Source organism: Drosophila melanogaster, chromosome X, assembly GCF_000001215.4.
Source record: "Drosophila melanogaster chromosome X".
Taxonomy (NCBI): domain Eukaryota; kingdom Metazoa; phylum Arthropoda; class Insecta; order Diptera; family Drosophilidae; genus Drosophila; species Drosophila melanogaster.
The window spans coordinates 11,491,838-11,516,760 of NC_004354.4; the positions used below are offsets into that span (position 1 = coordinate 11,491,838).

At 38.2% G+C, this 24,923-nt stretch overlaps 1 protein-coding gene and 1 long non-coding RNA gene across 4 annotated transcripts in view; one reads left to right on the forward strand and one right to left on the reverse strand.

The window, feature by feature from the left end:
- Positions 1-499: 499 nt before the first annotated feature.
- On the reverse strand, positions 500-1,161 carry lncRNA:CR44556 (long non-coding RNA:CR44556). The gene has a single exon (NR_123869.1). It is a non-coding gene; the product is annotated as a long non-coding RNA:CR44556 (long non-coding RNA).
- Positions 1,162-1,297: 136 nt separating this feature from the next.
- Drak (Death-associated protein kinase related) overlaps positions 1,298-24,923 on the forward strand; it is a 61,911-nt gene continuing 38,285 nt past the window's right edge. Inside the window, exons 1-2 of one of the 3 annotated variants that reach the window (NM_001169252.2) lie at positions 1,298-1,548; positions 1,871-2,162. In NM_001169252.2, the coding sequence (NP_001162723.1) occupies positions 2,029-2,162 (134 nt within the window). In that variant the 5' untranslated portion in view covers positions 1,298-1,548; positions 1,871-2,028. Of the gene's footprint in view, positions 2,163-24,923 lie in introns of all 3 variants that reach the window. The other 2 variants (NM_001169253.2, NM_206688.2) reach the window with 2 other exon arrangements.

Here is a 24,923-nt window from a genome sequence, read left to right on the forward strand (position 1 = left end):
CTATTATACTGCTCACACATGAACAGGACATTGTATACAAGATAATGTTGTTTGCCTTATAAATAACAATTGTAATTTGTAACACCAAATTATGCGTTAAAACGAAACTACTTCGTTCCTGCTTGTTAAATTTCCACCCAATTTTTTGGGGTTTCTCGCGATCCGATTTTCTATTTTCGCGGTGGCCAAGCATTTTCCCTAGGTCAAAAGCCGGATCTGCTAAACTTGAATGGCTGCCAAGAGGAGTTTTTGGCGAGTTCGTGGCAAGAAAATCCACCGCCCGACCAAAAGAAAAATAAAATCATTTTGTAAAAAAAACCTAAGCAGATCCGGAGACGACAACATTATTAATAGACGGATGCTAAAGGTTTTTGCACTTGGTTTATTTCTGGTGCTCCGCATTCCTGAGATGCCGTCGTGGTGACAAAAATATATGCAACGCACACGAGAAATGCAAACATAACGCATATCCACTGCATATCCCATCCAATCCAATTACACTGAAAGAAATTAGCAAAGTTATGATTTTTAAACAAAGTAGAAATGGCGTGGTGTAAAATAGGTCTATTCCAGAGAGAGGGATTGAAATGTAGAAAAAAAGTTTTCTATATTTAACTATACTTAACTATATATACTTAAACTTTATTTAAGATCTTAGTAATGATTCAGAGTGCACGAGAAATGTGCACTGGCTTGCAAGTGGAGCACACACACCTACACACAAACGGTGGGAAAACAAGGCGGGAAAATTTGCAGGGCGAGAAAAAGCCAGGGAACTGCAAGCAAGCATAAATATAAATATACATTTAAAATTGAGAATCCAATGAAGACGCGAGGTGCCAACTATTTGCGGGCTGTGTTATGCCCACACGCCCCGATAACAGGCGCCACCCAAAACGCACATTGCATCCCAAAAATAATATCTTTATTACGTTTCCACCAAATAACAATAATTGGTAAATTGAAAACACGCTTTGAATCGGCCGCAGTGTGACCATGTGCTTTCCACCAAACTTAACATTGGAAACGTCATATAACTACTTTTGTAAGATGGTGTTCATATAACTGTCTACTTAGTTTCACATTAGTTATTATTACTGAAACGAAATTTAATTTTTACTTTTTCTGCCTTTTCTCAGCTTAAATTATAAACAAAACTGCACTGTTATAAACCTAGTGCTGTTAACAGACTTTCGGTATTTTCTGGTATTTTTCACAGTGCCTAGCGTTAAACGTCCGGCAACAGAGTGACCAGAGACACTGGCAAGAAATACCAGGCCCCAGCAGCAGAGTTATTTTCATGGTGTGCGTTCACTTTAAGCGAACGCGAGTAATTGAAATTTCAATCCGCCAACGAACGGTTCGTGCGCGCTGCTCCGCTGCGAGTTTCTTGTACCTCCGTGCCTCCGCAAAGCGAAACACACAAAAAAAAAGAATAAAGCCTGGCCAAAATCTGCGAGCCGTTTTTTCGCATAAAACCCTTTTTGAAACGAGCAAGCGGAGGAAGAAGAAGAAGAGAAGCTGAGACGGAGTTCTTCGGAGAGAACGGTACTTAACTGGCGAAATACCGAAAATAACAAAAACAAAAACATAACCAGCAGCAACAGCATCACACATACATACACACGCGGGAATTTTTTCGGGCCTCTCTTTGCGCGCGTGTGTCTGTGTGTTGCAGTTGCATAGTTTTTGCTTCTTTACTTCTTTTAATTCATTAGTGTGATTTTTTGTTTTTGCTGTTTTTGGGTTGTACTGGAATCTGGTCTCCTTCTCCCTCCCTGTCGCTCTCCCGCGCGCAACGTATTCCGCTGCATTATATCGAAGCGTGTGTTTTTATCACTAAACTACAATTTTTTTTGGTTCTGTGCAGTTGAGATTCGACCCTCAAAGAAATAACAAGTTACCATTAAAAAAAATAAAAGCCAATCAAACGAAGGATTAAATACAGCCAAAAATCGAAAGAAGATTCGATCTTCAAACACACTACACACACACAAACACCACAATCCCCCCCCACACACACACAAAATGTTCACCGAAAAGGGAATTTTTCCCATTGGCGACGGACTTTTGGATGTGGACGCCGATCGGCTGAAGGGACTCCTCGTCTCATGTCCCGACATCAACGAGATCTACGAAGTGGAACAGACGCCGTTTGCCAGGTGAGTTTTTAGTTTTCTGTTTTGAGTTTCGCGCTATTATTCTCCTTTTCCCTTGCCAAAAATTCAACCGAAAATAAGAAGCACAAAAACAAGATTTTTGCATCTCCACACTGCAAAAAAAAATCAGTTAGAAAGGAAACCATATAGATAATTTAGCTCTTTTGGGGAATTCTGGTCAGAACCATAGATACAGTCCATACCGCAGATATACATATGTAACTAACTATAAAGTTCTAAGCTAGGAGTTTTACTTACTTGTTTTAGGTACTTGAATACCATAAATCTATACATATGTGTATCTTTTCTTGATCGCCTTATTTGTTTTACTAAGCTCGATCGTTTCTTTTTCGTATCATAATATTTTGAAATGTAATCCAAGATAAATATACATGTCTCTATGCATAGTTATGCCAAAAATAACCATATTGAAAATGATCTTCTAAGTTTTTACAACCTAAACATACTTTGCGATCACAATTGAAGGTAACTGCTACAAAATCACACCTAACATCAGTGAATTTATCATCGTTTAATAGATTTGTTTTCCTTGTTTTTGCGAATGCAGCTGCTAAATTCAATAAAAAATAAAAGCGGAATCCAAAAACCACCGAAACAAAGCTAAAAATGTTAAAGAAAGTCAGTGGCGAGTCTGTTTTATTTTTTCTGAAAAACTTCTGCGTCTCAAAACTTGTTTTATTTACTTTTTTCTTCTTTCTTGCGACTTGCCTGTGTGTGTGAGCTTCTACTCAACACACACATGTGAACGGGAGACAAAAAGAGAGTTTTGTGTGGATAACGGCACAGTGGTTTTGTTATGAACATCGAAAGATTCGTAAACAAATACGTATCTATTCAGTACGAATTGGTTTTGAAAATAGCTCTGAATTTGTACGCTTTAAAAATGCGCATTTTTAGATACGAATTTGCTGACAATATGGTCAGTTTCGCGATTGTCCTTATGCACTGTGTGTGTATCAAGAGATTCATTTTATTTACTTACCTGATTTCGTTTCAAGGGTTCTGCCCTTCAGTTAATTATGTGGAATTTTAGATTTGTGCAACAACCACTGTGCACCTCGTTCTGCTTCTTCCTCTTCTTGAGTTTCTTTGCCTGCTTCCCTCTTCCGCATCTACCTCCCTCTCCATTCATCTTCCTCATTCTGCTCCCTGCATTTTCTCCCTTTTTTCTCACTTCTCCAAAGAGCAGCTGTTACCGTTTGCTGGCGAACTGACCCTCATGCACCGTCGTCTCTTTCTACGTCCCTCTCTAGGCCCTCTCTCTCTCACACCATATGGTTGGGACAGCACTATCTCTTTCTGCCAAGCATTGCTCTCCTTGTCTCGAATGCCCTTTGACTATCATTATTTTCAGCTAGATTTGCATTTTGTACCCTTTTTCATCATATACATATACATTTGTATATTTTTTTCGCATTGAGCCGTGTTTTTTTGCCTTATTAGTTTTGCATTTCATCGTTTCTTTAAAGTTCTTCAGAATCCGCCAACCACAACACCCACACCCCCTCTTCGCCCCACGAAGGTCGTTTGCTTTCGAGCGTTCCGTGGTTTCATGCTGCCCGGTACCCCATTTATCATCATATTCCCCCCATTCTTGATAAGCATTCTGTTATCAGCCAAAAAAATTACAAAAAAACGAAACGAAAATTAATAATAAAACGTAAATCCCAATCGATGTTTTTGAGTTTCGTAAGCAGTCAGGCGTATGAAATAAAATTTTTCTGTCACATCTATCGATGGTGGTTCTCAAATCGTAATTCTTATCAGGAAGCCGTTTGTCCGAGGTGTTTGTTGTAAAAACAAAAGCGCAGTGTAAACCACCGTATATGAGATGGAGGAAATATTTGACAAAAGTGGCTTCGAAAATACAAACATTTTTAGAGGCGTACATATCGCATTAATGTGAAATGCGATCGCAACAATTAACTGTAATTTTCTAATTTAGTTGTTTGCCAAAAATTTAATGGATTCAAATTTGTTATAATAAATTCAACTTTCTCGTAAAATGTTATGCTTTGCTATTTGTTGTTTTGCTGATCACTTTGAAGTCTTCAAATTTCTCTATTTTATAACAGATTTGATTTTGCTAATGTGCCTTTATAATAATGTTTTATTTATTTAATACCATTTGGTTTGTATCTTTACACTTATAATGTCATATAATGGTGTTTTCTCCATTCAAGTTGTAAGTTCTTTGGTCCGTAATTTATATTCATTTTATTCTCCCTTGGAATTCCGTTTGCCAAAATTGCCTTATTTAGCAGAACTAAATGTTCTTCTGCAGACGGGTTTAATTTTTCCTTGGCAATAGTGCTCCTTTTTCACCTTTTCTTTTGTTGGCCATTTCGTTTTGGTTTCTCATGATTCTCTGGTTCCGTATTCGCTCAATACCAACTTGTTGCTGCTGCGTTTGCTTTCGTTTCACGTTTTGTCTTCACTTTGTTGAATTCATTCTTATATACATTATACCTTATACTTAATATTTCTTGTTGTGTTTTTTTTTTTTTGGGTCGTTTGCTGCTTTATCAACGCATCATTATTAAACGTTTCGCCGAAGAAATGCCTTCTTTTGGCTACAAAAAAGCTTTAATTTTTTATCAGTCGCAAAAAGATAAGGAAAACGAGGGGCGGAAGGTGATTTAATGGAGGGGAACTTTTTTTTTTGTACCGCTCGTTTGCAGTGCCATAAATATCATTAAAATCTTCCGCAGAATTGGGATTTGGCTAAAAGTGTTGCAACAGTAGAGAAAACGGTACAAGTTAAGCTCTAACTTTTGTTGTGACAGATTTACTATTCAATTTAATATAATATAATATAATTAGGCACAGAAAGTGTCTTACATACAAATTGAAATGAAGTTGCTAATCGCGCAACACATGCAATTTATTTAAATTAACCCCCCTATGTCACAATGTTTAACCCTAATGACCGACCAGTGGAATATAAGAAACTTGCCAAAATGGAAACATTTGACAATTGCAAGCCGTCAATCAATGCGAATGGGAAATAATGGTGGGTTGGCGAGGGGGGTTTGGTGTATCGCGGGGGGATTCCTGATTTCTGCAAGTCGAAATGCCAAAAAATATTGGCCAATTGGGCGACGCACATACACAATGTTTCTTATAACTTTTTGAGCTGTGCATAATTCGACTTGGATGGATGGGATGATGATATATGGAAAAATAAAAAATCAACTTGGTGCTGCTGCTGGCTTATGGCCCAATTTATATGGTAAAAAAAAAAAAATTGAAGAAAAAGAAATACAAATTGACAGCGAGACAAATGAAGTTGTGGACACCGGAGTTTCAGATTTGCTAGCTGCTTTTTCAGTTGTCTTTGGCCGTGTTTGCCTGTTAGCCCATTTGGTTGTTGGACTGTTGTGGCTGCCACAAGACTTCACAAAGCCCACTTGACTTCAGCATTGGCACATTGTCCAGTTTTTATTCGTAGCCCGGAGTTTTTGGCCTTTCAATTGGAAATTAGGACGCACATTTTGTGGGCAGTCGAACGCTTGCATAATGGAAATTTTATTCAATTTTTTGTGCAAACTTATAATGTGTGTACATATGAACATATATAATATATATATATATATATATGGTTTTTGCCAGAGAATGCGAATCAATAATAAATAACAATAATTACAATTCAATTGAAGCTCGCACACGAGGAAAGTCACACCTTTGGGAGGCTTTTATATATTTATTTATTTGGATTGAGCTTGGGATACGTGTATATTTGTCCATTTATTATTCACATGTCTGAAAATTGTATGTATGTATATTTGCCTAGGCGACGATTATTAAATATTGTATTCCCCAAGCAAATTCTTTAATGTCTCTATTTACCTATACTCCATACTTTTTGGTAAATCTCTTGACAAATATAATATAATATAATGCACGAAATTTCATCGAGTGTCAAATGTTGCGCAGCCAGACTTACCCACTGAAAAGCGAATTTTCCCCCAATGCTTTTGGCCCATTTTGTTTATTTTTTTTTTCTTGTTTGGGGCCTAACATAACCTCATTGAGTGTGACTGACGTCACGGGAAAATCAACCCCCAGAATCCCAACCAAAGCAAGAAAAAGCCCGGGATAATGGAAAAGTGGTGGAGCAAGCGGCCCACACAATAGCAAATACATACATAAGCAAACAGCTGATAGATGATGACTTTTGGGCTCCGTTTTCTCTGGACTCACAAACAAATTTGTGCGTGGGCGAGGTTCAGCCCTTGGGAAAATAACATAAAAGCCTATTATGTAGCCACCCTCTTCGACAGCACACGAACATCATTTATTCTCCAGTCAAAGTTTTCTGGTAATCTTAGGCGCGTCATCAAGCTGAAGGGGGGGGGGAGGGGTCATGAATATCGATCATACATATGTTATGGGGTTGGGTGCCGAGGTTGGGATGTGCCAATCGCACATCTTGGTGTCCTTAAATGGCTGAAGGACCCATTGACAAAGTCAACAGGACTCGAGATTACGACGTGTGAGTGTGTGGGGAATAAGATATAGGGGCAGTTGGAGGAAAGACTTCCTTATAATGGGCAAAAATTTTAAGTGGCTTTGTGATATTAAAACTTATTAATACCTTTTAGCATGTCTGGAAATTAGTGCTCTTTGGCTGTGTTTATTCCAATTCTTATTTGTTTATCTGCATTCGGTGGTTTGTTTCAATGCATTTGTTTATCTGCCCAAGCGTACGCATTAAAATTTAACTTTAACTGCCCAATGATGCCCACCCACATTAACCCATTGGGGCCGTTGCTCCGTTTCGAATCGCCTTTTTGTTTATTTGCAAATTAATTTTTCAAATTGCCATTTTGGCTAATTAAGCGAAACCAAGTCGAGACGCCCACGCTGCCAATAATTTATTGCCTCGCATTGATACACTTTTGATTATCGCTTTTATGGCCTGCGAAATGGAAGAAGAACTGTCGATGATGAGTTCATTTTAATTGAGTTTTTCAATATGCCCCAACTTCTTCTTCTTCAATGGGGGGGGGGGGTGTCAGTCAGCAGTCAACAGTCGATATGAAAATGTTGGGGTAGTTTACTGGGAATGCGACCTTGACGGCGATTCTATATTGGGGAATGATGGAAATTTCAGTTCTGTATAATGTCGACGAGACATGGAAAGCCCCATCGCGACATGCGATGAAAAGCAAGCAAACTCTTCAGACCAAAAACAGACAAATTTTCAATGGTGTGGCTAACATTCATTCATTTGTTATGCATGTGAATAAACAACAAATGGTGGTGCTTGTAAACTAGTATAATTATTTTATAATAAAACGCACCCGCATCAGGAAGCGAAAGCATCCACAACACTTTTGCGTTCGAAAACAAGAAAAGTTTGTGTTTTCTTTAGATAATTACCGCGTTGACAACTCCGAAGAAAAACAATTGAAGACCGAAGACAGAAGACTGAAGATAATAAAAAGGCAAGCGAGCAGAGAGGAGTGAAGACGCCGAAGAGCCGGAGCTAGATATGTAGAAAGAGACAAAAATAATCGCGCCAGCAAAGCTTGAAGAAAGTGCAATCAACATATTTTCCGCTGTTACAGGGCACGTTCAATAAAGTGAACCGTTCAATGATAAAGGAGATTTCACACATTTTCTCTACCCTGCCAAGTAGCTTAAAGTCGTCCTTGTAACACACATTGTTACCATTGCACAACGTATTTGTGTTCAATCTGCGGTGCGTTCACTGTGGCACAGTGAAAATAGGGGTAAAATGCGGCAGCAAAAACGTGAGAGCCAGATATCAGAGAAACAAAAGCTGCTTATCAAAAGAAATGCAAGAAAATATGCGGCTCTGTAAACATTTCCTAGTTGTTGTCAACAGTAAACTTCCACTGGATGGAAAATCCGGTGGGTGTTGAATGGTAGGGAGGGGGGAAGGGGGTGTTCAAAAACCGTACCCCAAAAAACGAACGAACGAACAACTTAAAACGAAAGGACAATAAAATGGATGGCAAAACATAAAATTAGAGGAGATGTTCATGTTCTCGACCAAAGTGAAATGTTAGCCACTAGAAAGTACTTCCAAAAATAAATCGTGCTGTCGACAACCCTGGACATTGACATTAAATAAATGGGCATGGATTGCAACCCTTGGCGTGTGGAAATGGAAAACCACCTACGCCCACACCCCACCGCTCGTTTAATATTTGTTTTTCGGATCTTTTTGGCTAATACAATGCACTGAAAAAAAAAACGGAAATCAAGTTTGTATATTTAATGCAGAGATCTAAATGAACATCTTGAAATTAACATCCCTTTTGTGTGTGAACAGTTTCGTTTGGCGATCCATTTGCCACTCCATGTGGCATGTGTTTGTCTTCCTCCTCCACTTGCCCGCTGCATTGAACTTTAATTGCTGCCATAAAACCCCCCTCCTGCCATATTGCCGCCCAACGCCCCCGGTCCTATTCCTTTTGTTGATAAAGCTGCAGCTGCATTTAATGAGGTTTTTGGCTGTCATTTCGACGGGGATGGGTATGGGTATGGGCCAGGGGGATGGTTGCCAAGGGGGTGTGGGTGCGAGGGCAGGGTCATTGACAGGGTGACTAAGTCATGACAGCTCAATGTGAACTATGCCCAAATGACATACGGCAATTTGGCAAAAGGTAAACAGAAGGGTGATCAATAAAGGAGGGTTGGAAGCATTGATTGTTGCATCCTGCAAATGGTAAGCCACAAAAGCCATAAAATAAGGAAATGCAATTTGGCCAAGTTCTGGAAATACCACATTCAATTAATATTATCAAACGAATGTCAAGGACAACTTGAAAACTTCCTTTTAGCCTAATGATTTTGTTTGGCATTTTTTGCGCACACAGCTTATTATTATTGTCTTTTGTTCATATATTTTGTGTTTTGGTTTTTCGGCTTCAGTTGCTTTGTTATTGAGCAATTTTTAGGCCATTTTATATTTTTGTTTTTTCCATTTCCGCTTGACGCGCTGTTAGCTGGCCTTTAACCTTTTTAGTTATGAATTCTATGTTACCCCCCTCCGTTTTTAACGTATTTTATATATGTTTTTAACTGCCTTTTTGTGCTTTGTTGACTTCAGTGAAGGCCGCGCAAAGCCAACGAGTTTGAAATCAATGTGCAGTGACCTTGACTGGGGAACGGCACCCCCCCCCCCCTCCCGCAAAAATTGAGCGGAGGTTCTTGCAGATTTTGATATTATTTTATATTTATATTCACATTGCATCAAATTGGTATTGCAAAAGAGTTGGTCTTCAAGTCGCGTGATTACAGCACCTATTTTTTTTTCGTAATATTTGTATTTACGGACCAGTGGAAATTTATCTAGGCACACAAACAACATACCTTGGCTGGGTGGTTTTTGGGTGGTGAGTGGGTGTTATCCAAACCCCCCCCCCCTCTCTGTCTCTCTCCACCAGACTATTTGCCCCCTTTTGCGACCCGCTTTATCATCGCTTCACTTTGTCTCTGTTCGCGGTGAGAATGATAAGATAATAAAATGCGACTCCGCAACGCGAGACATTTTTCGAATAATTTATTCGCTGAATGCACAGTGGGAAACTTTGCAGATTTTCAAATATCTACATAAGTAAATTATATGGATAAAAGTCCAAAGACTTGCCTTGAATATATCTCTGTGTAGCCGGTCAGCTAATATTTCTGCTCTACATTTCTTTGTATATACTATACGAGTATATGTGTATATTTGGTTGCCGCGCACTTGAGTCGCATTTCCACGTACAAAGCCCGTGTGCTTTCCCATTTTCCTGCCGCCCAACCTTCGCCTTCTCCGCTTTCTCACGTTTCCATGGCTCACAATTCCAAATTCTTCGGCTCAATGACGCATTTCATTGGAGGGGGTGAACAAACAATTTTGTTCTTGACTCCCCTATATTATTTTTTTTACACATTTTTCTTTCTTGTGCCATGCCAAATACAAAAGTCAAAATAAAAAGCCGTGGCCTGTTGACATTGACATGGCCATGGGCAACAAAAGGAGTAATTTTTTGGCTTGATTCAAAAAAAAATTTTTTTTTTACTGCGGGGGATGTCGAGAAAGGAACAAAAGTTGGCACTGGTGGATTCGTTTTGAAAAGTTCAAAAGTGAAGGCAGCTTGGGACATACTCATTTGTCCCTCAAATGGAACTAACTCACACATGGGCACTTGAAAAGGAGGAAAGTACAAATAATTGGATGGATCGGTTGGGTTTCGTTTTAGATAATATTAGTTTGGTGTGGTATACATTTTCCATAGTTAATCCAGCACTTTGTAAGCTTTTGCTAAAAGATTTCCACTTTTCCAAGCACTTCTTTTTTTTTTTTTTTTGTATTTTAGAGAACTAGTTCGGTTTGCTGCTGACTGCACAGCGGATGATGCAAGTTAGTTGTTTCGTGCGGTGTTATTCAATCGCCGACAACAAAGTTGTGTGTTGCGCATGAGAAAACAAATTTCCATATGACGACGAGGGGACTTTGATCGGGATGGCACGGTATGGAGCTTAAGGGCTCTACTATATCTCCCTGTTTTCGTATATAGTCCAGATCAGTTCAGTTCAGTTCATTTCATTTAAGTTGATAAGAGGCGATGGTAGTTGAAACAGGACGGGTGTTGATAATGAAACTGGCAAGTTGACATTGGCTTGATCGAGGAAAAACTACGAAGCTAATCAAGCGATTAATCGATCAATCAACTGACACTGAAATTAATGAGCCGCACACACACACACACGATTGTAAAGTAATCGAATAGAAAGAGCGACCGACCGATATATGTAATGTATGTACATATATATATTCCAATTACATAGAGTTCAATTCCAAAATTGGCCAGGCACAAAGGTGACAATGAGGCGGGCTTTTAATTTAAAGCTAACAAAATGCATTGGATTGGGATGACGCACACAATGGCGGCGCGGGGATTGAAACATTTCCGCTGAATTAATTATAACTGGAAACAAATAATGGGAAGCTGAGAAATGCATTCGAGTGACTAACCAAAATAAAAGAAAACGAAAAAAGTCCCGACACACAAGTGCAATGCCAAAATGGCATTGGGCCAAGCCGTGAAAAAGAGAAAAAGAATAAAAATAAATCAAGAAAAATGGAAATGGAAATAGAAACCAAACCTCGTAACCCCAAAAGCAGAGAAAAAAGTACAAATCAAATCTGAAACAGAATTGGAAGCCAGCAAAAAGCCAAGTTTATGGTCAAGTTGCAACCTTAGTTTTGGCATTCACTTTGGATTCGATTTTTCTCTGCGTTTTACACATTTTCACTTTTTAACCCTCAAAACTGTACCCATCCGATATCTAATCGATGGTCAGGGCAATTAGTCTGCTTATCGCTCGAGCGATAAAAACTCTGGCCGAGAAAAATACGTAAACTGCTATGCCACATTTATGCACTTAACTTAGCTTTTTGTTTTTGCAGTGTCAGGTGAAAATAGAAGGGCCAGCTTTGTTTATAAGGGATAAGGCAACAGTACAGTGAATTTAATATAATTTATAACCAGTATTCGTGAGAATCACACGAAATGTAATCCCAAAGATATTATTTCAATGGCATATCGATTATATCGATTGTTTATTCATTGACGTAAATAGTTTCTAAACAAATGTTCTAGTGTTATTGCAAAACAGTAAGCACTTAAATGAACAGCTGTCGTGCGCAAAATTCTTATCAACAATTAATTCGTAAAAAGACAATTTAAGCTGCCCTACCCAAACAGCCGACCACGAAAAATGATGACTAATTTTAAAATGCTAACGGTGCAATCTTGCGACGAAATTTCCGCACTTCACGCTCGAAAAAAATACAACAAAACAAAATAATAAAAAAAGAAAGAAAAAAAGCTGGCAAAGCCAATTTACCGTTGCATCAGAAGCCGCTAACAGCGGCAACAACAACTACAACAACAGCAAATGAAATTGTCTAATTGCTGAAGCAACAGGGCAGCAACTTTTGGACAACATTTGGTCAACGCGGCGTATGCGCAACATTTTCAACCAAGCAATGAAAACAGTTTACGTGATTTGCGTGAACAATTGTCGAAGAAAAAAAAAACCGACGAAAAAGTGCACTTCAAAAAACCAGAAGTTAGAAAACCCGTGTGACAGCCAAAGCGTTCAAAGGAAGCAGATGAACATTTATTTTTATTTTTGCTTGTTGCTGTTGAATCAAAAAAAAAAAAAAAAAAAGAAGAGGTAAATAAACTTCTTATTACTTTTGCGCCTTTCCTTCTTTTTCGTTGGCTACCAACTTTTCCCTGCCAGCCACCCACCCCTTTTCTTGGCCATTTTATGCTACGTTCTTACGACTTGTTTATATACCCTTTAATAGGGTACTTCAGACATGGACAAAGCTTGGCACTGCCCTTTCTTGTTGGAAACGAAGCATTTCTATGCTTACCAATCAATAAAAATGTTAGAAATATTTAAATTCATTTAATGGCACATACTATGTGCATATATTTGTTGTATTTTACAGGGTATGTTAAGATATTAGTTAGATGAACTAACTGAAGCAGACTCCATTTCTTCTTTGCTATAATTTTCGTATGTTTATGTTAATTTTTCGCTTAACAACAATACACAAAAACAAAATTGTTGGCAAAAAACGTGACATCGTTTTGGGACTTCAAAATTGGTTTGGTGCTGTTGCTTTTGCTGTTGTCTCTTGTTGAAGGCTTTAACCCATGCTGACCCTGCTCCCTCTCTATCTCTATCCCTGTCTCTGTCTCGGTCTCCCTTTCTTTCACTCACCTTTTGCCTTGTGTGTTGCCACACACCGAAAATGGCAACAATATTTTTCTTTTTTAAATCTTTTTTTTTCTTTTTGTTTGTACCGCTTCGGGGGCTTGACAAATTTGAAATTTTAATTTTTACGGTTTTTATTTCGAGTTTTTGTCGGGGGGTTTTTATGGGAAATCGTTGCTGCAATTGCTTTACATCCGAAACGGATTTTTTTGATTTCGTTTCTAGTACTCATTTAATTGAGAGGTTAATAAATGTCTATAATCATAAGTCGTTTTTTTCCAACGCAAATTGATAATTTTTCCTACTGTTTCGATTATCTAATACTGAATATTCCCTGATTCGAATTCTTTCGTACTTTGTAGCATTGTTGTCAAGATTGCATTTACATTTGCTTATTTATTGCCACACTTTGTGCGAATTCCTTGGGCTGGCAATATATTTATTTCGCTCCCATTGAAATGAACTCTACATTCATTCATTGATAATTCGCACACTCATTCACTCTTAACCCCTTACGAAACAGAGGAAAACAAAACAACATTGCCCACATGTGTGGAAATGTGTTTCACTTTTTAATTAGTTACATATCTCTTGGTTTTTTTTTCGTTTGTTTGCTACCCGTTTGCTTTTTGTTTTATATTTCTGTTTTTTTTTTTCATATTAAATTAATCGAGAATCATTTTGCAATTGTTGCGTAGTTTTTCTGGTTGCATTTTCCTCTCTTGACCGATGTAATTGCTTTAATTGTTATTCAAGAAATGCGCCGACTGCCCGTTTTCCCTCGATTCCGCGATTCGCGATTCTCGATGAAATTTGCCCACCAACAGAGACAATTAATGGCTTATGGCTTATTTTGCAATTTGTTATAATTGAGTGAGTGCAATATGCAATTGCAATAGATCGTGCGTTGGGGGCGTGGAGGAGGGGTTAAGCGGCATTCGGTATTGGCTTCAAGGCGACATTTGCTTGACTGTTGCTAAGAAAACCTGGCAAAATGTGCGCGGGGAATTGACATGATTCGACACCTTAATGCTCTATAATTTTAAAGTCAAAAGAGCGCTACTACACCATCTGAACCTTTTTAAGCGAGCATTGTATAAATACGAACACGTTTGAGATATGGCTTTCTTTAACGATAATTAGGGAAAAACTTCCTGAAAATCTAGAAATCTTTATTTTGTATCATATGAGAAGGGCATACCAAAATTCAGATCGGTTAGCTAACTGAATCCCAAGTTACCCATAGAACCAACGATGAAAGACCGAAAAAGTCTTTTCAAAGCACACACACACACACACACACTGACACCCCGCATCACACTCACTCACGCACGTTCCGCACTATAAACGACCTGGCATGTCAAGTATACAAATTGCAGAAAAAAAAAAATGAGAGAACGCCAGAGAAGAGAATAGGGGAGTCAAGAACGGATTGCGGAGGAGAGATCAACCCAACCGCACCCGCAAGTAAAATACGAAACAATATTATAAAATGCAAAAAAAAAAACATAAAAAAAAAACATAACGAGGAATGCAGGAAAAGGCAAATCAAATCAAATGGACAAACCAAAGGAATGCGGCTTTAACGATCATGAAAGAGTGAGACGGTCAGAGAGGGGGAGGGGGTCTGAAGATGCTGTCAAGGTCGTTGGTGTTCGCCTTGAAACCAACAACAAGAGCAACAACAACAACAACAACAGAGATGCAGCGAATGGAACTGCCAAGAAAACTGGTCAGTCTGCAAGAAGATGCAACCAAGCAAAGCGCAAGAAGAGCGGAGAATCGGAGATGGCATCGTACCGTCTCTTTCTCGGCTTCTTGTTAACCCTCTCGTACGCAAACCATTGTTCTTTAAAAAAGCAAGCAAAAAAAAAAACATACAACAAATAATTCTGGAAAAAAATTGCAAACTCCAAAAAGTACTTGACTAATTAGCAAGCACCACGAAAAATGCTCATGATCATGATGATGCGAAGATGATGTTGATGGATCCCCCAAAATGTCTGTCCGCTAAATCACAAGCCAAACAAATCTGACAAATGGCCACGTCTTCCACCGCAGTCTCCTCTTTACATAATTTGCACGCTTCAAAGATTTTCGAGCTGAAAGGGTTTTTTGAACCTCTCCCTAAAAAGTGAAAAAAAAAAAAAATAACAAAACAAATTAAAGCCATCCATTAAGCAGCAGTTCAATGGACCGGGAAACTGGGAAAGAACAAGGCCAGCTTATGGGCATTTAAAGAGCTTTAACTATAAAGTTATAACTATATATATAGCTAAAGTTTCCAAACAACCATCTTTCGAATTTTATTGTCTCAATGTTTGTCTCTATGTAAATTCCAAAGTACTTTTTGTAGATCATTAAAGATTGCATTTAAAGCCCCACTTGACCTTCCGTTTACCTTTCTCCGCACACGCCCCGTCTCTCCAGCTGCCTATGTTGACTAATTAAATGACATTTATTATCCTTAGTTAACCAGCTTGAAGGTCTCTTTGTGATTGGATAACTTGAAAAATGCTTAATAATTTCGCATTTTTCGCTGGCATTGTTTGGTAGGCTCCGCTTTTGTTGGGCTTAGGTTTTTTCCTCCTCATTTCATTTTTATTGTGTTGTTTTTATTTCCTGCCTTAAAAGGTAATTAACACTCGGCCACGTTAATTTGTTTTTAATTATTGAGATTTATTGATTTTTCTCACATTTCGGCCAAGCCTTGAACTTTTGAACTTTTGTGCAGTTTTTTGGCTGGCGTCTTGCTATATTTTTTTTTTTTTTGTGTTCAATGTCTTTGGAAACCAACGTAGCCAACAATCGAATGAGATATATATCTCATATCTCCCGAACTCGAACTTCATGTGCTTTATTCTGATTTGCCTGTGGCGTTTTTAAAAATAACTCGGCAAACGAAAATAAAAATCATAATAATAACATCGTAACCACATGGAGAGAATCGTATTTATAGATTTAGTACGAAGGAGGAACTTGCAGCTTTGGGTGTGGATTTTTCTGTTGGCCAGTGTTATTTTTTTTTTCCACTATGTTCATTCTATTTCTTTTCATATCATTTTGTTTTGTTTTGTTTGTTTCTTTTGGCATAAATTAAAATTTTTATTGTTTGGAGCAGCGAGAACTTCTCACATCCCATATATGTATGTATGTACATATGATGGGGCATTTTTACTATTTAAATATTATTGTTATTGCTTCTTCATCTTTTGGTGATTTCCTTCATTGTTCGCTCTAAAAATAATGTATATTTCTTTGTTTACTTGCAGGTAAGAGATGCCAAGATAATTATTATTGTTATGATAATTATTCAATTTGATGGGCAATGGCCAAAAATGGTGAGTGGGAAAAGTTCTTAAATTTGGAGTGGCTCTCAACGGGAATTGGAATATGTATTTTTAATAACTATGTATGTGTGCATGATCCGATCGATCCACTGCCAAGATATCCCATAATTTGCAAATGATCAACTGCAGCAATCACTGCAGATCGAAGCTGAGATTGCCTAATTAATCGTGATGGCGGACAAGTAAACCAGGCATCGAATCACAGAATCACAAATGGGATGTCAGTTTGCCTCAAGATCAACGATCATTTCGATCGGAGTTCGTTATTCAGTTTTCCCCGCAAAGACAAGTTCTTCGCTCTGTTCCCCCCTCCCCACAATTTACGTGGAGCACACTTTTCCAGGTTATAAACTTCAAACCGTGAAGGGCCTTGCATAATTTGTGCCTCGTACCTGTAACCTGTAAGCCAGCTGCTCTCTTCGAGATGAAAATGCCATGAAAAGGCAGCCGGGATGGGGAGGGGAAATCCGGAGACAGCGCAAGATCGCCAAAGCATGAAAAGATGATGAACAAGTTCTGGATGAAGCCAGTAGAGGGGCAAGGAAAGAAAACTCCCAAGTCGGAGTCGAATCGAGTTGAGTTGAGACGGTTGGTCGGTCGGTGGGAAGTCAAAGCACTTTAGAGCACTTTGAACTTTTGCAGTACACGACTCTATATCTCTATATAGCGTAATGTGTGCAGCCTGAGTGTATGTGTATGTTTTGTATGTATGCATGTGTTTGTAAAACAAATTGTGGGCAACACAGATGGCAGAGGGTCGGAATGGAGTCCCAGTTGGTTAATGAATAGGAAAGAATTCTACAAATAAATAAATAAATGCTGTGGAAAGCAAACGGAAAACGGTAAATTATCTTCTATTTGAACTTATTGCACAATTGAAATCTTTCGTTTTGCTCGCAGGGTACTTAGAAGGTTTCTTTTAGAATTCTAAATACAGAGTGTTCAAATTGTTGGATCAAAATTTAACTATACAGAAAACAGAGTAATTTCGTATGGAAATGTTTTGTTTTGTCTACTAATAGCCATATTAGTGATTATAAAAGCAAAGTGTATTGCTTCTTCGTTAACCTTCCATACACGAAAAATTCCCCAACCGAAGTTGTTCTTTCTCTTTTGCCTATATCTTGATTCGATTTGTTGAAATTGTAAAGAAACTCAACGGTAATTGATTGAAGAGAAAGAGCGGATGATGACAATGATGATGATGATGATGATGATGTTGGTAGATGATGATAGTTAGTTAGTTGCTTGAATCGATCGATCGATCGATCAGTTTAGGGCATCAAATATAATTTCTTTAACCTTAACATTGTCTGCCCATCGCTGATTGATTCCCAGCAAGTCGAGTCCGTCAGTCCATCGACTTGTTGTCCAGTCATGCAGAACGGAATAGCCCCAAAAAACACCACAAAAAAAAATACATAAATAAAAAGACCGACTCGTCGCGAAGCTCTTCTCCAATTGTTAAGCACCTCTAATTGCGAAAAGCTCGGCAACACAAAATAAAACTGTTTTCAGTTGGAGCGCAGCAATTTTTTTTTTGTTTTTTTTGTATTTTTGGGAAAGGTTTATTAGTCGAGCGCGTGAGACATTTGTCAAGAGATGTGCGTGTTTTAGAAGGTAAAGGGGATTGTGGAGGTAAATTACTCACAAAAGTTCAATGTCAAGATTTTCGTTCACTTTTTCGAACAGTTTATTGAACTTTTTCCCTTACAACAAAATAAATAGCGTCAAAGCCGGAAAAATGTGATTAGTTTTTAATGGAATCAATATTTGATCGATTCATGTAATTTGGTAGATTTTTAGGGCTCTACATTTTCTGGTTATAAAAACGTATTTTTTTATCGATTTAAATTTTCATGTAAAGATAACTGGGCGAAAAAAACACATTCTGATAACAGCAGTTCATAAATATCTGTTGAAATTCCTCAAGCTGTTGTTGATAGCATTTATTTACAAAATGATAAAAAATCATATTTATGTGCCTTAAGGAATTTGCTCATCTGGGAGATAGAAGATCGTTGGAAAAGTTTTTTAGCTTGGTTTGAGAACCTAATTAAGGCGAACTATGAACGAGTTTCTTTTTATTTGTCAGAAAAGCAGCCGAAATATGTGAGCAAACAGAGCAGCAGATACAGATACAGATACAGATAGACGGCATACAGATGCAGATGCCACAGATACAAATATGGATAGACAGAGCAGAGATACACACACGCCAAAGATACTTTTTGTTTGGGACCAAGTCTCCAACTCCAATTTGGCGCCGCATTTTGCCGTTAGTCATGCACACACGTACCCAAATGTATATATAAATATATATATATACATACATATCTATATAAAGCTCGCCGATCAGCGGACAAATATTTCAACTTGAAATACAAAAACTTCTTGGAAAACATTGGCAGATAGATACACACAGATACACATATGTACATAAATGCCAACTCAGCAAATACTCTTAAAAGTATTTTATTTTTCGAGCTCGTTTCAGGTTTACTTTGTTGTATATCAAAAACTCGCGGGGCAGAGGCGATATATGGCTATATGGCTATATAGCGATATGGAGAGAACTGAACTGAACTGAACTGAACTGAAATGTTTGTTGTGCCACTTGGAAACGACCTTTGCAGGCATGTTATTTTTGTTATTGTGGCCAATACCTCATTTTGTTGCCATGTCCAAAAGTGGGCGGCAAAGAGACAAAACCGAGGCAAAACCAGATCAGATCTTAGCCAAACCGATTGGATCGCTCAACAGATACTTACTCGTACTCGTACTCACTGAATTGCAGACTAGGCCAAGTCAAAGCTCACTTGTCTGGCTGGCCAGAGTAAATCACAACTAACTACAATGTTTATAAATCAGAAAATTATGTAAAGTCTGCAATTGCGCGAATGATAATCTACGTTTCACAACACATTTTTGAGAATAAATTGGTAGATTTATTTATTAGGTAAATGAGACTATTTAGTATTTGAAGTTTTGTGACTACAAATTAACTACCTTAACGAAACGAATAACAAGGCTTATGGCACTCAATGTTGTGGCTTCTTTTTTGCATCCGGCTGGAGATCATGATTACCATCATACCATCATCATTATCGTCATTGTCACACTCATCCAAAACTGTCACATTAACTTTGATGAGGTGGTGTGGTGGTCTAAGATCGGCGGTGTGGAAATCGAAGAGACCGTAGAGCCACCGAAAGTAATCGTCGCTTGGAAAAGTGCAGGCGAAAACTGAAAGAAGAAATTGTATTTATTTTTTTTTCTCTCTCTCTCTCTGTGTTGCTTTTCTTTTAACTTTCACCTGATGCCGGCGACAGCCCAGCGGCAAAAGACGCTGGCAAAACGCGCGCCGCTCGCGCACAGCATTAGAAGTGATCATGATTGCGATTATGATCGTGATCGTGGCCATGATCATGATTATGATTATGATCATGATCATCCACATGATGGAGTTGTGCCGCAAAAAAATTAACGCACACACGCACGCTGAAATGTCACCGCATAAATAAAAAGAGAGTAATACTAATAATAATAACAAAAACAACAACAACGAACAGCCAACGGGCAACGAAATTGTGGCAAGTAAATGGAACTGTGTTGGAAAGTTTTTCAATATGTCGCCCATATGTGGAAAGGTAATCCAATCCTCGACGCGATATGCGAGCCCAAGTGAAGGTTTTCCGCCCCCTTCAACGCATTTCAATTTTCAAATTTCACGACAATGACCTCTCTATGGTTCACAACTATGTATTTGATTGTGAAAATTATTGATTTAAAATATTATTACGATGACTGAAAGCTTATTTCATATGCGATTGGCTCGATTGTAATTAATCAAACAAACATATCTCAAATTGGAGGATACCATATGGGGGTGCTGTAAAAACCGAATCCCTTTGAAAGAAATAAAAAAAAAAAAATAAAAAAAATCTCTTGGCAAGGCCAAGACGGGCATATCTCAGTGTGTGGTGTTGACCTGCTTTTGCTTTAAATTTACCCCGCTCCCCGTATTTCAAACTGCGTTATCTTTTGCCATGGCACACTGACTTGACTGAAGAGTAAAGAGTGAAGACTGCCGACCGAAGACTGTAGACTGTAAACTGTAGACCGGAGACTTGAAGACCGGAGACTTGAAGACCGACCGGCACATAAACCAACCATTACCGCCATTAAAGCCGCAACAACAACAGAAAGCGCTTGCAGAGAATTGTAAAAAAAAAAATAAACAACAATCGTAAACTAAGAAAACAACAAAGCAAAGTTCGTTTTGTGGCTCCGCAGATTTCGCACAAGCAACAAACAAATTGCAAGCAACACATATGCACACATATGCATACACACATGACCGCGAGTGTGTGCAACCACCAACTGACCTTAGCACTCGACACATCGCACACACAACATTCAACATTCAACATCCGAGCCAGCAATAATGTAGTGACTGACTGCTAGCGAAAGATGCAGCGAAGACTGCAGAATGAAGAATGAAGAATGAACTTCGCACAATGGCGGCTTGTTAACGATTTTGCGTGGAAATACCCTAACTGCAAAGAGGGTGTTGAGGTTTATAGCGTAAACACATTGCATATAACTCAAGTACTCATTATATACAAACCAAATTTTGAGAAAAAACTACCCGATTAATTCTACATATTCAATCTAAACAACGAAAAACCTTAAAGAATTCGCGGAATCTTGAGTGATTGATAATAGTCCCGTTGCTTGCTAGTTTTTAATCCCCAAAAATTTGTTTGCAATTTGCATAAATATTTATTTCTTTCCAGGGTATTTAAGTCAAAGTCTTGTGTTTATTTTTGTTTGCATTTTTTTTATATATATATACATATATTTTTTTTATGTTGATTTGCTGACTGTGCTCCACACGAAAAGTTGCTTTTATTTCTTACCTTCGCTCCCTCCCCGTCGCACATTCGCCGTCCCGCTCGCTTCTTGTAAACAAAAGACCGTTAATTGACATAGAATTTTTTGGTTTATGCCGCTGACGTGAATACACAAACTTCTCGGTCGAAATAATTTCCATAAAGTTCCGTCGTCAGCGGTCATATACCTACATAATTTCTTCTTTTTTTTTTTATTTTTCTTCCTTTTGTAGTTTAAAACAAAAGCAATTTGTCTATCGCAGTTCAATAGCCTCTTGAACTGTCAACTCGGAGGTTTTGAACTCGAGGCAGAAGTGCCCAAGTGCCCCATTGTAACCTTTTTGTTGTCATTTTTGGTCAGAGGGGGGATGGGGGGAAGCAAATACGAATCGACCCAAATTTACGTGTGGGAAATCAGCTGATTGCCCAAGAACACGATGGTACATTTAAGAATTTTAGGGGAACTCCACAGGTGGTCTTTAGGATATGAGGGACTAAAGAAAAAAATAGTCGACGGACACTCTAAAGATGAATGGATGATAATTTTATAGTTTACCATCTTAGCCATAGGTAGTTGTAATTTATGATAAAATAAATCTTTCAAAATGCGAGCATGTAAATTCCCCTTTTTAAACAACTCAATTTGGCCTAATTTAAACGAAATTAAAAAAATCTTTGTTTTGCGATCAAACAAACCCAAGTTAAATGATGATTGATTCCCATTCATTAATTACATGAATGCAGATTTCCTGATAAACATCGGCATCAACTCATCAACAGCATTATCATCATCTGTCATCGCTTGAGGGGATCGTCTACCACACCCCACACCCCTCCCACCTGCCATCTCCTTCTGCGATGCACCATTTTAAAGCGCGGCAATTGCAATTGAAATGTTGCGTTAATTGTGACTAATTAGTCATCAATACAGCATAGAAAATAATTAAAAGATACGTCTATATAAGAGCAGGAAACTTGAAGAGATTGACGCGAGAATGACTGATCGGCCGAATGAATCAATCAGCACAAACGTGTTTACATTGACCTTTGTCAAACAGCAACTGCAACCAAAGCAAAAAAAAAAAACAAAAAGTAAATAAATAAAAATGTGGTTAAAAAACACAATGGCAACTACAGATAGTTCTAAGATAACCATGTATGCTCGAAGGTGAAATGGGGGAGTTGCCATAATCATTATAATAAGAAGACGGCCATAACAATATAACTTTTCATCTCTTATGCAAATGAACTTGAAAATTATTTTCATTGCAACTCATATTATCTCTGCCTGCTCTTAGTCATTATGAAACAATTAAATGCAATACTATATATTGAGCAGAAAAGAGGTTGGAAATACGAAATAAAATTTAAAAAAAAGACCATTCGTCGGCGTAGGCGTTGAGCTCTATCTGCACAGATACTCGTACTCGTACTTCCAGATTTCCGCTCCATTACTCACCCAGGGATCCATTTGGCGCAACGGCAATAACCATCAATTATCGTCTGTCAATTGCGAGTCTTGTAATGTGTATCTCAGCGATACAGATACATGGCACTGCCGCCACCGCCATCGCCTGCCATTAGATATATTGATAGATTTTTTTATTGCAAAACTTTATTATTCATAATTAATTGATTTTGCATATTGCATATGGCCCGTACTTACCGCCGCTCTACTGCTGCTACTTTACTTGCTCATTATAAGGATCCCAGGCGATGGCATAATCAAAATAACGATTTTTTTTTACTTTTGTTTGCTTGGCATTTGTGAAAGGTATATATATATATATATATACACTACTACAATACACTATGCTCAATGGGGGATTGTTGGTAACCGATACAGATTCGGATCGGATCGGATCGGTTTGGATCTGGTTCGCAAAGAGTTCAACAAACCGCTCGGAATTCAAATCTATTGACCCAAAAACCACTCACAATACATATTTGCAATAAATGGCAATTGAAAAACGATTTCAAAAAAAAAAAAAAAAACATAAACATAAAAAAGCTCGCAACAAAGTAGTAGTGAAGAAAAACAAAAGTGCCAGATCGCAATGCAATATCATTAAGCAAACAATGAGCAATCAGTGGAGGAAAGTTCAATTCCAGGCCAAGGCCAAAATCAGCAGGAAGGAAATTAAGGTACCAGGGACCGATGAAGCGAAAGGGTTAAAAGAAAAAAAAAAAATTGGCACAAGGCCAAGATAATTTACGGAATTGCCAATCAAGGGAAAGATCAATGAGTGGGCGGCAGGAAATGGACAGGAAAAATATTTATCAGCTGTCAATGAAATGAGAGACCAAGTGCTCGATATTGGCGAATAAGCTTGCTTAAAGTATTACAAAAATTTATATATTGTTTAGTTATTTACAAAGTGTAATCAGGGTAATAAGTTCAATGGACTAGTCAAAGCCCTAATAACAATAATAACCGAAATCTAAACGTAGTTTCTTTAACACTAGTTTCTCACCCCCTTTTTTGTTTTTTTTTTTTTAATTTCACACATTGCGTATACGCAGCATGTGCCGCCTTCGGAATTAACGGAAAAAAAAGCCACAACAACAAAAGCATTTTTATGGACTACCTTGAACGACCTTGCCGCCGTTTAGGCGCCCGCTAAACAAACTTGGTCAAAATGCATTAACAAAATCGAAATACACCGATACCAAAACAAAAAACCGCACGAGAGTCGCGCTTAACATTTTTGTAGCCTTTTCGTTTCGTGTCGTTTCGTTTGGATTTTTGATTTGGGTTCGATCTGATTGTGTGTGTGTGTGTGTGTGGTTTGTGCACCTGTGTATACATCATAGCTACATTTGTATCTGACTATTTCATGATTATTCGGTTACGCATTGGTGTTGTTGTTGGTCTTGCTGGTGGTGGCTGCTACCACTTTTTAGGCCTTTTCCAGCGATCTTTTTGTTTGTTTGTTTTTTTTTTTTTTTGTGAACCCGTGTGTGTGGGCTGCACTTTGGTCAGTAACTTTTGTGACGATGATATGGTGTCATCATTGACACCACAGCACCAAAAATCCAGCCATAAAATACGAAATAAAATGAAATAAAATCAAGACGTCCAACTGTCGGCGACGCCCACGGAGGTTTGACTCATGGCTTTTTCGATCAGGCCTACAACCGTCCTTGTTAACGTCTATCAAAAGTAGCAAGAAACATGGGTGAAACCTACAATTTCACTGCTAGCTCTAAACATTATTCAAATGACAATTTCATTTCATACCGAGGAATAGGCATTAAATTAACAACAGACTTAACGGTTTGCGCTCCAATGCCATCTAGACCAAGAACAAATGGCTTAATTAGGTTAAGAACTGGCGAAAAGAAGCCGACTTTCGCCATCAAAACAATGGCAACCAACACAAATTTGCCTAACCGTTACAGAAAATATGAATATATAGCTTTGGCTGTGTAGAAAAAAAAAAATTGTTTTTATTGGCCAAAGCCAAAAGCACGATTCGTTTTGAGCCACACAACCTTGAACTTGATGTGATTCTGGCCAAGCTCAGACATTTATTATATACCCATATATTTAATTACAATCGCTTCTGAAGACTTTGGCACGCAGCTCAAAGAATCGTGACAAACAATTTGGCTGAGCAGAAAACTGAAAACCCAAAGAGCAGAAAAAACTCTATATATCGAGCAGAACTGACAAGTCGCGATTGCCTGACTGTTTTGACTGTTTATGGAGCGAACACGACACCCCGACTTTGATTTGG